The sequence below is a fragment of the Podarcis raffonei genome, chromosome 2, assembly GCF_027172205.1.
Source record: "Podarcis raffonei isolate rPodRaf1 chromosome 2, rPodRaf1.pri, whole genome shotgun sequence".
In the NCBI taxonomy this organism is placed as follows: domain Eukaryota; kingdom Metazoa; phylum Chordata; class Lepidosauria; order Squamata; family Lacertidae; genus Podarcis; species Podarcis raffonei.
Window position 1 is genome coordinate 34157572 of NC_070603.1, and position 14587 is coordinate 34172158.

The 14587-nt window shown below is 43.5% G+C and overlaps 1 protein-coding gene across 1 annotated transcript in view; it reads left to right on the top strand.

Moving 5' to 3' along the window:
* Nucleotides 1–11664: 11664 nt before the first annotated feature.
* The window catches only part of RAB37 (RAB37, member RAS oncogene family), a 78131-nt gene continuing 75208 nt past the window's right edge, over nucleotides 11665–14587 (top strand). Inside the window, exon 1 of the mRNA XM_053375812.1 lies at nucleotides 11665–12083. Coding sequence (XP_053231787.1) covers nucleotides 11964–12083 — 120 coding nt within the window. The 5' untranslated portion in view covers nucleotides 11665–11963. The remainder of the gene's footprint in view (nucleotides 12084–14587) is intronic.

The window sequence follows — 14587 nt, forward strand, 5'->3', positions numbered from 1 at the left end:
CCGTAAAGTCTTTGGCCACCTAATCTGTTTCCCAGAAGCAGAAGGCAGAACAAAAGTACAGGACATGTTCACAAGGGGAGATGTTTCGAGCAAAGACTATTGCATCAAATCAGCCTTTGCCAACTTGGTGCCCTATGGATATTTTGGACCATAAGTATTGGGCTAGAGGGAGATGTTGTCCAAAATATCTGTAGGGCATCGTTGAGACAACACACACTAGTTCAACACCCAGTTCATTGGATTGCCTGTTTTTAAAAGAAATCTGACGGGCAGAAATTTAGCAGGTGATGCTTTTTGCAGATGAGGTTATGGGGGCAGCTTCACTGAATAATTTCAGCACACTGGCTCACTAGGGAAGACACAGGAGCAAGGTCAGTTTAAAGTTGGCAGCCCTAAGGGACTTCCGGAGGCGGCGCAAAACCGTGATGGCGGACCTCTTCGAGCTCTGAAGAGGGGCACCGCAGAAAAGGGTTGCTCGCGACGGCGCAGCGGCAACCCATCAAGACAAACCACGGGCAGAGTGAGTCCGTGGCCGTGGGACCCGGCGGGCACCTGGAGCGACCCCGAAATCACAAAAGGAACCCCGTAAGGGGCTCCGGAGTGAAGGAGGGGGAGCGGTGCTGTGGGTTCATCGCTCTTTCTGCGGAGGCGAAGCCGCGCGGCTGTCACGGATGAGCGCTGACCTTTCTTCCAAGAAACATCGGGCTGAAACATCAAACCCGTGAGTAAGGACCTAAGACTTTACAAATTAAATCGGAAAATTTGGCTAAAAACGGGAGACGAGAAAGAGGAAGTCCGTCTTCCGACACTGCTTTCAAGATCAAAGCACACGGTCTAAAGAGCGGAAAGCGCTGTGAACAGGGAAGCTTTGAAGCTTTAAATCGGGACTTTCGTGCACATTTGAATTTCACTTTTAAAGAATAAATACAGCATAAAATTGACCTGGAGCGGACACCCCATGGGCAAGGGAAGACTCTAACCCCAAATTCCCGGGTGGCCGGGTAAAGTTCTTTAAACTGCGGAACTGTTGCAAGCTTCCAGATACTTTTGTAACTTTTGAGCTCATCTAGCTGAAGTGGATACAATTGCAGGCACCTTGCTGGAACTTTGTTATATGTTGAAAAGGGCTCTGCAGGACTTTTTTCTTTTTAGCGTGCTGGAACTAATTTGCTTTTAAGGTTGTTTTTAAAGTTGGAACAAAGAGACTTTAATTGTGGAAAGTTACCTTCTTCTTACTAAAACTTTGGTGGCACTCCCCCTAGAGGACATTGGGAATACAGAGGCCTGGGAAAGTTTTTTTTGTTTACCTTCTCTCAATAGACTGTTTTTAATTCTGGACTTGCCTTTCCCATGGGATTACAACACTTGACCTTGAACGTTGACTGATGAGTGGCACAGGAAAGACAAGAGCAGCCAAAGCTAAGGAAGCTAAGGAGAAAGAGAAAGCAAAAAAGCAAGCACAGCTTTTGCAAACAACTTTAACTCAGGGACGCAGATTATCAGTTCCAGCTGTGCTTGCGACACAAAAAGTAGAAACCGAAAAGCCTGAAAAATCTGAAGAGGAAGATATGGCAGCAGGAGGAGCTGAGGCAGTACTGAAACAAGTTTTGGAACAACTGTCAGCAATAAATCAAAAAATTGATAACCAATCAACAAAAATTGACCAAGCAACATCCTCGATTCAGAAATTGACAGATCAGGTTTCCCAACATACTCAAGCAATTGAAAAATTGCAAGGAGCAACAGAAGAGAATCGTAAACTGGCAGGGGAAGCCGTTCAAATTGCAACATCAGCTAAAAAAGAAGTCGAGGAAGTTAAAGCGGAAGTCAAGCCTCTTCATAAACAGATAGGGGACCAACAAACCTATCTCTCGTTGGTGGAATTGAAAAATCGCGAGACCAACCTTAGACTAAGGGCAGTCCCAGAAATTGAACAAGAGGATTTGAAAGGACTTTTGACAACAGAGTTTACAAAGTTCTGGGACTTAAAAGAAGAAATTGATTTTAAAATTGTATCGGCTTCTCGGTTGGGAAGATTAGTAAGAAAAGATAGATCCAGAGACTGCTTAATAGCTTTGAGATCAAGGGAGGAGAGAGACAAAATACTAGGCCTACACTTCAAAAACTCAATTGTGATACAAGAGAAAAGGGTGGAAATTTATCGAGATATTCCTAAACAGTTATTGGACTTGAGAGCCACCTACTCAGATTTGGCTAAGTTACTGAGACTCAACACAATTCCTTATAGGTGGGAGTTCCCACAAGGGCTATCATTCACTTACAAACAGAAGAAGGTTAAAATAAGATCACCAGAGGACTTACAAAAGTTCCAGCACGACCACGGAGAAGACCTCCAAAAAGAAGCAGCAGCTAATTGGCCTATACCCAACCCAGGTGGAGCAATACCTGCACCTTCGGAACCAGAGGAGAAAGAAGATACACCGCTCTAGGTGTAGCAGAATAGTTCAGGATGTCTCTGCGGCTACTCAGTTGGAATATAAATGGCGGAAATTCCCCGGAGAAAAGAAGGAGGTTATTTCACATATTGAAGAAAGAACAATTGGACATTATTTGCCTACAAGAAACCCATGTGACCAGGCTCCACAGGAAGGTTTTGGTAAATAAAAGATTAGGCCAAGAATTTATTTCGTCTGACAAAGTAAAGAAAAGAGGAGTGGTGATCTATGCTAAGGAGAGCCTGATACCCAAATTTCTATTTAAGGATGAACAAGGAAGAATTTTGGCAATTGAAATTCAAACCCAAGGAGAAAAAATATTGATATTAGGAATTTATGCCCCAAATGACGGGAAATCAGAATTTTTCAAGAAGCTGCATGAGACGTTGCTGGACTATCTGGACTATGCTAACATCATAATGATGGGAGATATGAATGGAGTGGTGTCTACACATATGGATAAGTCTTACAACCAAAACTTAACATCTGATGGCAGACTGCCCAAAACTTTTTTCGAACTGACTGACAATCTGGATTTGATCGACATATGGAGGACAAAGAACCCCCTAGGTAAAGAAGGAACTTTTTTCTCTGAGGCCCACCTGTCTTGGTCAAGGATCGACCAAATCTGGACCTCCAGGGGGCTGGCACCCAAGACTAAAAAGGTGGAAATCTGCCCAAAAACATGCTCCGACCACAACGCCTTGAAAATAGAACTTAGATTAACTCAACCCGGTTCCTTCAGATGGAGAATGAATGACACACTACTAAGAGATCAAGAGATTGTGAAAAAGGCCCAAAAAACATTAAAGGACTATTTTGAGATAAATCTGAATACTACAGTTGAAAAAAGAACGATCTGGGACGCAAGTAAAGCTGTTATGAGAGGGTTTCTGATACAACAGAATTCAATCAAGAAAAAACTCTGGAACGGAAAGAAGGACAAAATATTGGAGAAAATACACCAAGGAGAAAAAAAACTGAGAACCAAACCAAAGTCCAAGGAGGTGCTGAGAGAAATTAAATTCCACCAAGCAGAATACTCAAAATTGATCAATCAGGAGATTGAATGGAAAATAAAACAGATGAAGCAAAGATCTTTTGAATCAGCAAATAAATGTGGAAAGCTGCTAGCTTGGCAGCTGAAAAAAAGACAAAAGCTAAACACGATAACAAATCTAGAGATTGATGGAAGGACCGTACAGAAACCAGAAGAAATTAGGAGGTGCTTCCACAGATACTTCAAAGAACTGTATGCACAGGGGCCCCAGAAAGAATCAGAGATAGATCAATTTTTAAAGATAAATGGACTATCAAAAATAACTCAAGATAAAAGATCAATCTTGAACTCTATAATAACCACACAGGAAATTGAAGGTGCCATTCAGAATATGCAACTAGGCAAATCTCCAGGCCCGGATGGACTTACCTCCAAATATTACAAGGTTCTGAAGGACTATTTGATACAACCTTTGCTGGAGGTATGTAACCAGATTATGGATGGGAAGAGGGCACCAGAAACGTGGAAAGAAGCCTTCATCACATTGATACCTAAGTCAGAATCTGAAAAGACTCAGCTTAAAAACTACCGTCCCATCTCACTCCTAAATGTGGATTACAAAATATTTGCAGACATTTTGGCAAATAGACTTAAAAAAGTCTTAAATGAAGTAATTCATAAAGACCAAGCTGGCTTTCTCCCTGGTAGACATTTATATGAGAACACTAGAAACATCATTGACATTTTAGAACTCTTGCAGACTAACAGGAACACAAGGGCGGTGTTAATCTTTATTGATGCGGAGAAAGCATTTGACAATATATCTTGGATGTTTATGAAGAAGAACTTGGAGGGGATGGGAGTGGGACGGGGGTTTGAGAATGGATTACATGCAATTTATTCAGAACAAAAAGCTAAATCAATAGTGAACAATGTGGTGACGGAGGAATTTAAAATTGAAAAAGGGACACGACAAGGGTGCCCTCTATCCCCTCTGTTATTTATTTCAGTCCTGGAGGTGCTATTGAACATGATCAGAGAGGACCGGTTGGTACAAGGGATAGAGGTCGGAGTGAAACAATATAAACTGAAAGCTTTTGCAGATGACCTAGTTTTGACACTGCAGGAGCCAGAATCCAGTACAAAAAGAGTTCTCGAACTTATATCTGAATTTGGTCGGGTGGCGGGATTTAGGTTGAATAAACAAAAAACTAAGGTTCTGACCAAAAATTTAACAATTACAGAAACAGAGGGGTTTCAGAGAGAAACAGAACTGAATGTGGTTAAAAAAGTGAAATACCTTGGGATCTATTTGTCCTCCAAGAATTTGAATTTATTTAAGGATAATTATGAGAAATGTTGGTTGGAAGTTAAAAAGGATTTAGAAATTTGGTCAAGATTGAAACTTTCCTTGTTGGGAAGAATTGCAGCTATAAAAATGAATGTGTTGCCGAAAATGTTATTTTTGTTTCAAACCTTACAGATCGTGGACAGAGTGGATTGCTTTGGAAAATGGCAGAAGGATATATCTAGATTTATCTGGCAGGGCAAAAAGCCCCGAATAAAGTTTAAAATATTAACAGATTCGAAAGAAAGAGGGGGGTTTGCCCTGCCGGACTTGAGGTTGTATTATGAAGCTGCAGCCTTCTGCTGGCTGAAAGATTGGTTTTTGTTGGAAAACACCGATGTCCTAGATCTGGAAGGTTTTAATAATGCTTTTGGATGGCACGCATACCTATGGTACGACAAGGTTAAAGCACATAAATTGTTTAAAAGCCACATTGTCAGAAAAGCAATTTTTGCAGTCTGGATGAAATATAAAGACTTACTAGAGAGTAAAACTCCGAGGTGGCTATCTCCAGTGGAGGCCAAGGCCCGAAAAAGACCCAATATGGAGGCCTACTGGCCGAAATATTGGGAATTGACTGAAAAAATTGGAGACAATTGGAAGTTGCAGAGCCAGGACAAACTAAAAAATAAGGTGCGAGACTGGCTACATTATGCTCAAATTCAAGAGGTTTTCAAAATGGACAAAAAAGTTGGTTTCCAGGTGGAAAAGTCGAAACTAGAGACAGAATTGTTAGAACCAAAGACAAAGCTGTTATCTAGAATGTATAACTTGCTGCTTATGTGGAATTTACAGGATGAGACAGTTAAATCTGCTATGATTAAATGGGCACAGGATGTTGGACACAACATTATGTTTGAAGACTGGGAAAGGTTATGGAACACCGGAATGAAATTTACGGCCAGTACGGCCTTGAAGGAAAACATTATGAAAATGATATACCGGTGGTACATGACCCCAGTCAAGTTAGCTAAGATACATCACCTGTCTGACAATAAATGTTGGAAGTGTAAGGAAGCAGAGGGGACTTTCTTTCACCTCTGGTGGACATGCCCAAAGGTTAAGGCTTTCTGGGAAATGATTTACAATGAGTTGAAAAAGGTATTTAGGTATACCTTTCCCAAGAAACCAGAGGCCTTCCTGTTGGGCATGGTAGACCAGAAGGTGTTAAAGAAGGACAGAACTTTGTTTATGTATGCTAGTACAGCAGCAAGAATACTCATCGCAAAGAACTGGAAGACACAAGATTTACCCACGCTGGAGGAATGGCAGACGCAGTTGATGGACTACATGGAGATAGCTGAACTGACCGGCAGAATCCGAGATTTGGATGTAGAAATAATTGAGGTGGACTGGAAAAAGTTTAAAGACTACTTGCAAAAGTATTACAAACTGTATGAATCTTAAGACGGTGCATGATTTGAAAATGATACGCTTTAGCAATTATGATTAAGTAAATAGTAAACTAAGTGACAAAAGAGAAAAGGAGATAATATGAAATTGAACATGTTACGTTTATTTTAAAGGTATAAAAATTCTGACATAATACATTGAATATAGATACATAACATGTAAAAGTTACAATAAGGTATGACATAAGGTAACAAATTGCTGACATTGTTAATATAAAGAACGCAGAATCGGAAGGGGTGGGGAAGTCCAATTTGGGATTTTTGTTAAAAAAAAAAAAAAAAATGGTTTCTTGTAAACTCCTTGTTTGTAATGTATAAAATTTGGAAAGAAACGTAATAAAAAATATTATAAAAAAAAAAATAAAGTTGGCAGCCCTAGAATGTGATCTCCTATTATAATACGCTTACTAAACTGGTCCAGGTGATAGAAATTGGAGGTTGAATGGAAGCAGCACCAGCTATAGAGTTGGAGAGTACACAGAAGTGGTCACGCCTATCTCTGTTGTTTTTTATACATACATATTTGCATGCATGCAGACATAATTTTATTTGTATGCTGCCTTTCCACAGTTCAAGCAAAGCTAAAGGCAGCTTACAATATGAAAAGCATAACTACAACATAACAAAAATAGTCACAAACAATAAAGCATTAAAAACACACAACTAAACTGAACAATTTCCACATAAGTAACAAGATCTAAAATAAAGATAAAGGTAAAGGTACCCCTGCCCGTATGGGCCAGTTGTGTCCGACTCTAGGGTTGTGCGCCCATCTCACTTAAGAGGCCGGGGGCCAGCGCTGTCCGAAGACACTTCCGGGTCACGTGGCCAGCGTGACGAAGCTGCTCTGGCGAGCTAGCACCAGCACAGCACACGGAAACGCCGTTTACCTTCCCGCTATAAAGCGGTACCTATTTATCTACTTGCACTTAGGGGTGCTTTCGAACTGCTAGGTGGGCAGGAGCTGGGACCGAGCAATGGGAGCTCACCCCGCCGCCGGGATTTGAACCGCCGACCATACGATCGGCAAGTCCTAGGCACTGAGGTTTTACCCACAGCGCCACCCGCGTCCCCCCCAAAAAACAGCAACAACCCCCCTCCAAATAGCACCCCAGTCTAAGAGTCTGTTCAGCAGTCTCAGCTTTTGTAGCTGGAGTCAGTCTGGACCCACCCTCCCAGTCCAGGTGGGAAAAGGCCTGCAAGGCAGGGAACAGGTCTCCCAGGGAGAGACATTCCAGAAAGTCACGCATTTAATGTTTACTTGTTTAGTATTCTGATAAAATTGTCCCTGCTGCCTTTTGAAACAAAAAGTTAAGATACTGTGGGGGTTTTATTTTAACTCCTTGGTCTATACCAACCTGTCAAATGTTCCAGCATCATAGCTGGAAAGCTGACATAACTAGCTACCATAAGGGAGACCCCTTGGAGGCACACAGTTGACTAAAAATATCCTTTAAGTGCACTTCATTGGTCTGAAGGTCAAGCATTGCTAACAACGATTAGGAAAGAGATCAGTTCTGTGAGTGCCTGAATAGAAAAATGTGTGTGTCCATACCTTGAGTAGGACATGCAATTCTAGATGCTCTACAGTAGATCTAATAAAAAGCTGGAGCATTTCTTCCATAGTTTCACAGGCCATATAAAACCAGAGGGGTGCAGCCTGACCAAAACGAAGGCTATCATTCACTGTTACCTACACACTTCCAGTGTGTAGGCTTGGCAAGATTTTAGGCCAGGGTTAGTTTTCAGCAGGCCTTTACCTCATTGTTGTCCTTTGGGAGGGACGCGGGTGGCGCTGTGGTCTAAACCACTGAGCCTCTTGGTCTTGCTGATTGGAAGGTCATTGGTTCAAATCCCCGCAACGGGGTGAGCTCCTGTTGCTCTGTCCCAGCTCCTGCCAACCTAGCAGTTTGAAAGCATGCCAGTGCAAGTAGATAAATAGGTACCGCTGTGGCGGGAAGGTAAACGGAGTTTCCAGCCGCTCTAGTTTCCATCATGTTCTGTTGCGCCAGAAGTGGATTAGTCATGCTGGCCACATAACCCAGAAAGCTGTCTGTGGACAAATGCCGGCTCCCTCAGCCTGAAAGCGAGATGAGCACTGCAACCCCATAGTCACCTTTGACTGGATGTTACCTTTTTTTACCTGTCCTTTGGGCTCGCTATTGTTGGCTCCTTTCCCTGAGATGGCTAATCCACGCTTATCCTGGTTGTGTCACCAAATCTATGGCACAAAGGATGGTCCCATTTTGTTTCACTCTCTTGGGTAGCATTGTATAGCCTTATTGGAGTTTACCAATTGGGTTTGCGTTCATTGCTCCCGGACAGGAGGAAGGAAGTCAAATAACACTGAGGGTTGGTTCAGAGAAAGAGTTCTTTATTTCTGCTCTCCAGAACAGCAGAAAGGCACCTGCGTGGTGTGTCCACAGCAAGTCCAAAGAAATGAGAAATTTCATGCAGTATATATATCCTCCAGGCACCCTCTCCCCCTTCCCCAGCCATGTCAGCTTGTACACGCAGGTTGACATCACAGATGTTCCTGCTCCAGCACTCTTAACCATAAAAAGGATTTCCTTCCTGCACTCCTGACCATAAAAGGATATTCCTGTTCCTACTCTTATCTTGGAGCCAGAGGTCACCATTTCTGAGAACACACTCTGGCATTATTCTCAGACTTGGGTCTGTGCGTCTTTGTGGTCAGAACATAAGATAAGGCACAAACGTGTTTTCTCTGTTCTACTGGTACAGTCAGGGTCATCCTTGACGTCACAAACTGATAAAGGAGAGAGCTGTGTTCTTGTTATGCATTTGCTCAACAGCTCAAGTTTATGCATTTTAGCTAAGGAAAAATAGGGATTTTGGTGCAGTTTAAAACTGCCTACACAGTCAGTTTTGGGTTTTGGGAAACCCATTCCTTCAGCATAATGAAATCCTGCAGAGCTGGAGGCGATTGTCGGAGAGACACTTTGTTCTGAGCATCAGCAAGCCAGGTGGAATTGTACATGATTAGTGGTTGTACTCTCTGCTATAAGAAACTGCTTGCTTCCAATATGCTCTGCTTGTATGTTTGCCCGTGCACGCACACACACACACACACACACACCAAATCAAGTATTATAAGGGTTCTGTAAATATTCAGTATTCCATCTAATTTAAATGGAAATTGACCTTTTAAAGGGCTAGCTCTGGAACTTCCCCTTTTCACATTTTCCTCCTGACCAGATATATGGATAAACTCTTCTCTTTGGCTGTAAACTGACATGAGCATCCCCGTGATTTAACAACATAATTTAGAAAGATAACCAAGATCTGGATAAATGCACTGAACATTTGTTTCCAGCAGCGTTCCTTTTAAAAAAAGAGAAAAATAGCTTGATGCTCCAAGATATTCTTAGGTATAGCAACAGTTACCTCAAACATGTGGTCATTCTGTCTCTTTCATACTAGGAAGAATAACTGTGTGTAAAGAAAGTTGTCGCCTTAAGTCATGCCCAGATTTTGGAAAAGAAATACAAACCACAGAAATCAATTCCACTTACCTTCTAAAGAGGAATTAAATCTACTTGTCATACTATATAGTCCCAAACTCGAGCAGCAGCTTGTATGACCTATATCCTGTTCAATGCATCTTACATCTTGTTTATTGTTTTATTACATTTAGCCAGTGTGGTATAGTGGTTAGAGTGTTGGACCAGGACCTGGGAGACTAGGGATCAAATCCCCGCTTGGCCATGAAGCTCACTGGGGGGACCAGTCACTTCCTCTCAGCCCTAACTTACCTTAAAGGATTTTGGGGTGCAAATTGAGGGAGAGAACCATGTGCAGCACCTTGAGCTACTTGGAAAAAAGGTGAGATATAAATGCAATAAATAAACAGAATCATGTCATTCCTCAAAGGTGCTCAAGGTCACATGCATGGTTCTTCCCTTGGTATTATCCTAACAGCCACCCTGAGAGCAAGACCGAGAGACAGGAAGAGGCCCAAGGTTTATGGCCAGGCTAGCATTTGAACCTTGGTCTCCCCAGTCCCTGTCCAACACTTTGACCATTACACCACACTGTCTCTCAGCATTACCTAGTCAGTCATTCCTTTTTCTTGGGAGTTTCGGTCCTTACTCAGGCAGAAATCTGACGGCAACAACTGTCAATCACTGTCTTGGAATTTCTCAGTGAAACAAAGTTTGGAAAATTGTTGCTTTTTGCATTGTGTTTAATAATAATTATGGTGATCAATTTTGCTTCAGGTTCTGAATTTGCCTGGCAAACAAAAAGCATCCATATTATTGGTTGTGTATTTGAATGCTTGATTTAATGTCTCTTAATATCCATTGGGTATCCAGGGACGCGGGTGGTGCTGTGGGTTAAACCACAGAGCCTAGGACTTGCTGATCAGAAGGTCGGTGTTCGAATCCCCGCGATGGGGTGAGCTCCCGTTGCTCAGTCCCTGCTCCTGCCAACCTAGCAGTTCGAAAGCATGTCAAGGTGCAGGTAGATAAATAGGCATTGCTCTGGTGGGAAGGTAAACAATGTTTCCATGCGCTGCTCTGGTTTTCCAGAAGCGGCTTAGTCATGCTGGCCACATGACCCGGAAGCTGTACGCTGGCTCCCTCGGCCAATAAAGTGAGATGAGCGCCGCAACCCCAGAGTCGGTCACAACTGGACCTAATGGTCAGGGGTCCCTTTACCTTTACCTAATATCCAGGGGACTCTGTTTCTGGTATCTAAACGGAATCACTCAAGTAAGACTCTACCTCCCCCCCCCCCGAAATGCAAATGAAAGGCAAACTGGAGCAAAAGCTCCAAGCACCTTTTCAGTGAATGATTGCCTCCGGCAGCTCACTTTTATTTAGGAATCTGCTACATCTTCCTTTCCGAAGTTGTGTGGCTCTGCTTGCATCAATAATAAAATCAGCTCCCAAGAGCATCTGACAGCGGCAAAGAGGCTGCTCGCACCTGGAGGCAAGAAGGATATTGAAAGCTGTTGGGGGCGAAGGGGCTGATCTTGCCAGATTTTACACGATATATGAGCGAACATATGAGCTGGACGTTCTCAAACACGTTCACTCCTTCGGTTGCCTCTGAAATCCGCAGTGATAAGTTTGAAAGTTGCTGGTAGTGCCGGAAAAGGAACCAGGGGGCAGTGTGATGTAAGAGGAAAAGCAGAGTGTTTATTCAAGTTTGGACACTTAAAGGGACGACGTCAAAAACCTTTATTACAATGCATTAATATCTGTTGGGTGGGGCTCGCCGCGGATGCAGCTAACGGCTAGGTCTCCCAGGTGTTGCGGGTGCTGTCCTTAGTGCTGATCTGTGACATGAAAGCAGCGCTTAGAGCGGGTGCGATGGAGAGGTCTCCGTGGTGCTTCTTGGCCGAGGAGTTTCCGGTCTTCTGGTGCTGCCGGAGCTGGCCTTGGTGCTGAACCTCTGTCCAGGCGCTGCAGCTTTATGGATCAGTAAAAGCTGCAAGGTTCTCGCTTACTCAGCACTTCGCAGTCCCAGGAAACCTAGATCGTCAACAACCGCCCCCCTCCCTCCCGCACGCCGCCGCCTCCCGTACCTCTAGCCTAGCTTCACTTCAGGGCGAGCTCTCTTTAGATGCGTTTCTTTCGCACCTTTTCCTTCTCCGGGAGAGGAGGAAAATGTAGCAGGCTTGAGTCCGGAGAACTGCTGCGCTCGCTTGCTGCATTGAGGTCTGGCCCGGAGCCGGCGCTTTTAGCATTGACGCAATAAAATTAGCCTGGAGAAGAGAAATGGAGACGTACTGGGGATATCAGAGCGGGGCTGGCAGCCCTTATGACTACTCGGGGATGGGTGCCAATGGGACTGGCATCCAAAGCAGCACTTACTACAATGAGGACCTTCTGCACAAGGTACAGATGTGTTCTGTGGGGGGGGTAGTTGTAGGACGTAGGGCAGAGCAGAGAAAGAGTTAAAATTAGAAGCACTGCATGAAACAACATCAAGGAGACAGAACGCTATGGTACAAAGGAGAGGGACGGAGGCTTATTCAATGGGATCTTTATCGTTTATGCCTGGTGCTGTAGAAGTTGAATGTATGGGACAGGAAGTCTTTCACATCCTGCTTGTGAGCGTCCCAGAGGCATCTGGTTGGCCACTGTGGGAACAGAATGTTGGACAAGATGGGTCTTTGGTCTGATCCAGCAGGGATCTTCTTATGGTTAAAAAGAACCCCAACAAAAACTGTAGAGTTCTTAAGGAGAGCAAGTAAAAGAGATAGGAGAGAAATTGGTGCTGCATGTAAATTCATTGCAATTGCATGCACTTTTATAGGGGAGGGGAGGGAAGTTTAAACCAGATCCATCAAATGGAAATCAGCTGTGGAATTTGTGCACTGTCTTTTTTTAAAAAGGACTCTGGTCCTAAGCTTGCATATTTTCATATAGCAGCTCCTCCGAGCTCCCTCTTGAACTATCCAAGTAAATATCTGCAATGTTTGGAGAGCCCAAAAGATGGCGAGAACGAGTCCTGAACGTGATGGGACATTAATGCCAGGCTGTGGCTTATTTATAGAACCCCATAAAGAACAACACTGCAAGAAACTTCCAATTTGCCAGCAAATTACAGGGAATGGATCTGTTTTTGTCTACTGTGTTGTTGACACAACACAGCTGTTGAACAACAACTGTTAGTTAGGCTCCTTGTTTATTTCCAAGGACTAATTAGGATAATTTGAAGAGGAGATGCAAACAATCATTGAATTTAAAGAGAAATAGGGTGTGTTGTCTAAAACAGACCCTAAGGGGAGTTTTTGGAAACCTGTCATGTGAACTATGTGGTTCCACCATGCAATCAGAGTCTTTTGGGTGGAAGCCCTCTCTTATAGTGCCTGGGCAGCTTCTATTCTGGATAACAGGATTGCTGTGTCTCTGTCATCCTTGTGTTCTGTATCTTTCTGTAGTCTCTCTCTCTCTCTCTCTCTCTCTCTCTCTCTCTCTCTCTCTCTCTCTCTCTCTAATAGCCTGCAGTCCTCAAGCCACTTATTCTTTACGACTCTAATAGTTCCTGAATTTAATAAGGCCTCACCTCTATTAACTCAACTTAATGGGTTTGATGGCTGCATATTTCAGCCATGCAGGGTTCTTGGTCAGTATTAAGTTCTTGCTCCCAAATGCATCCATTTGTACCTATTCCCATCATCCAGTCCTATGTATCTAAGGTGTGTGGCTGTTGCTTCCATAAGATTAGCTCTTGGGATGGATTGATGCTGGGGTTGAATCTTTAAATGCTCTCTGTGGTTTGGGTGTTTGTGAGCCAGGTGGATTGTCAGGCTGCCTTGCTTCCCTTACCCCCAGTTGGTGATAAAAATAAATACAGTGATACCTCAGGTTAAGTACTTAATTCGTTCCGGAGGTCCGTACTTAACTGTACTTAACCTGAAATTGTTCTTAACCTGAAGCACCACTTTAGCTAATGGGGCCTCCTGCTGCTGCCACGCCACTGGAGCATGATTTCTGTTCTCATCCTGAAGCAAAGTTCTTAACCTGAAGCACTATTTCTGGGTTAGCGGAGTCTGTAACCTGAAGCGTATGTAACCTGAAGCATATGTAACCCGAGGTACCACTGTAAATCAAAATTACAGGCAAGCAAACTTGCAGCTTCTAATAAGATTGCCATGGATGTTGAGGAGGCTATTGCTGCTGGTGTAGGAATTTGTCGCCACGTCAGCATCATGCATGCTTGATGCCCATGGTTCCTGGTTCTAAGTGGTACTGCTACAGTGCCTGACTGGACAGAAGCAATAGCCAATTTGGAGGGCCCCATGGTGGACCTGTTTTTGGATGCATCACGCTCCGTGGCGATATCCCTGATGACTTCCTTGGATTTTCCTTGGCAGGGGGTTGGACTCGATGGCCCTTGTGGTCTATTCCAACTCTATGATTCTATGATTTCCTTGGATTTTCATTAGCAATGAGTGATGGCTTATGGAGGGTGGAACACCTGTACCCTTCCAGCTCCCACCAGCCCCAGGCAGTCAGAATGACAGGATGTGTGAGCGCGCGCTTGTGCGCGGCGCGTGCACACACACGCACACACACACACACACACACACACACACACACAATTTCTATAGTATTTTACTGAGTTTTAGCTATTTAAAATATTGGCTCATGAAGTCCAGTGTTGGGAAAGTTCTGTGATGTGTGAAAATACTGGGTTGTATCTTGTGTTATTCCTACTACTCAGTCCTACTCAGTCATGTTCATTAATTTCAGTGGGTTTATTCTATCTTAGGTCTGTTAATTTCAGTGGGTCTATGATAAGAAAAAACTTAATGGGATGCAACCCACCATTAATGTGTGTGTGTGTGTACCTGTGGTGTTGTCTGCTTCCCCCCATCAGCTTCCTTGACAAT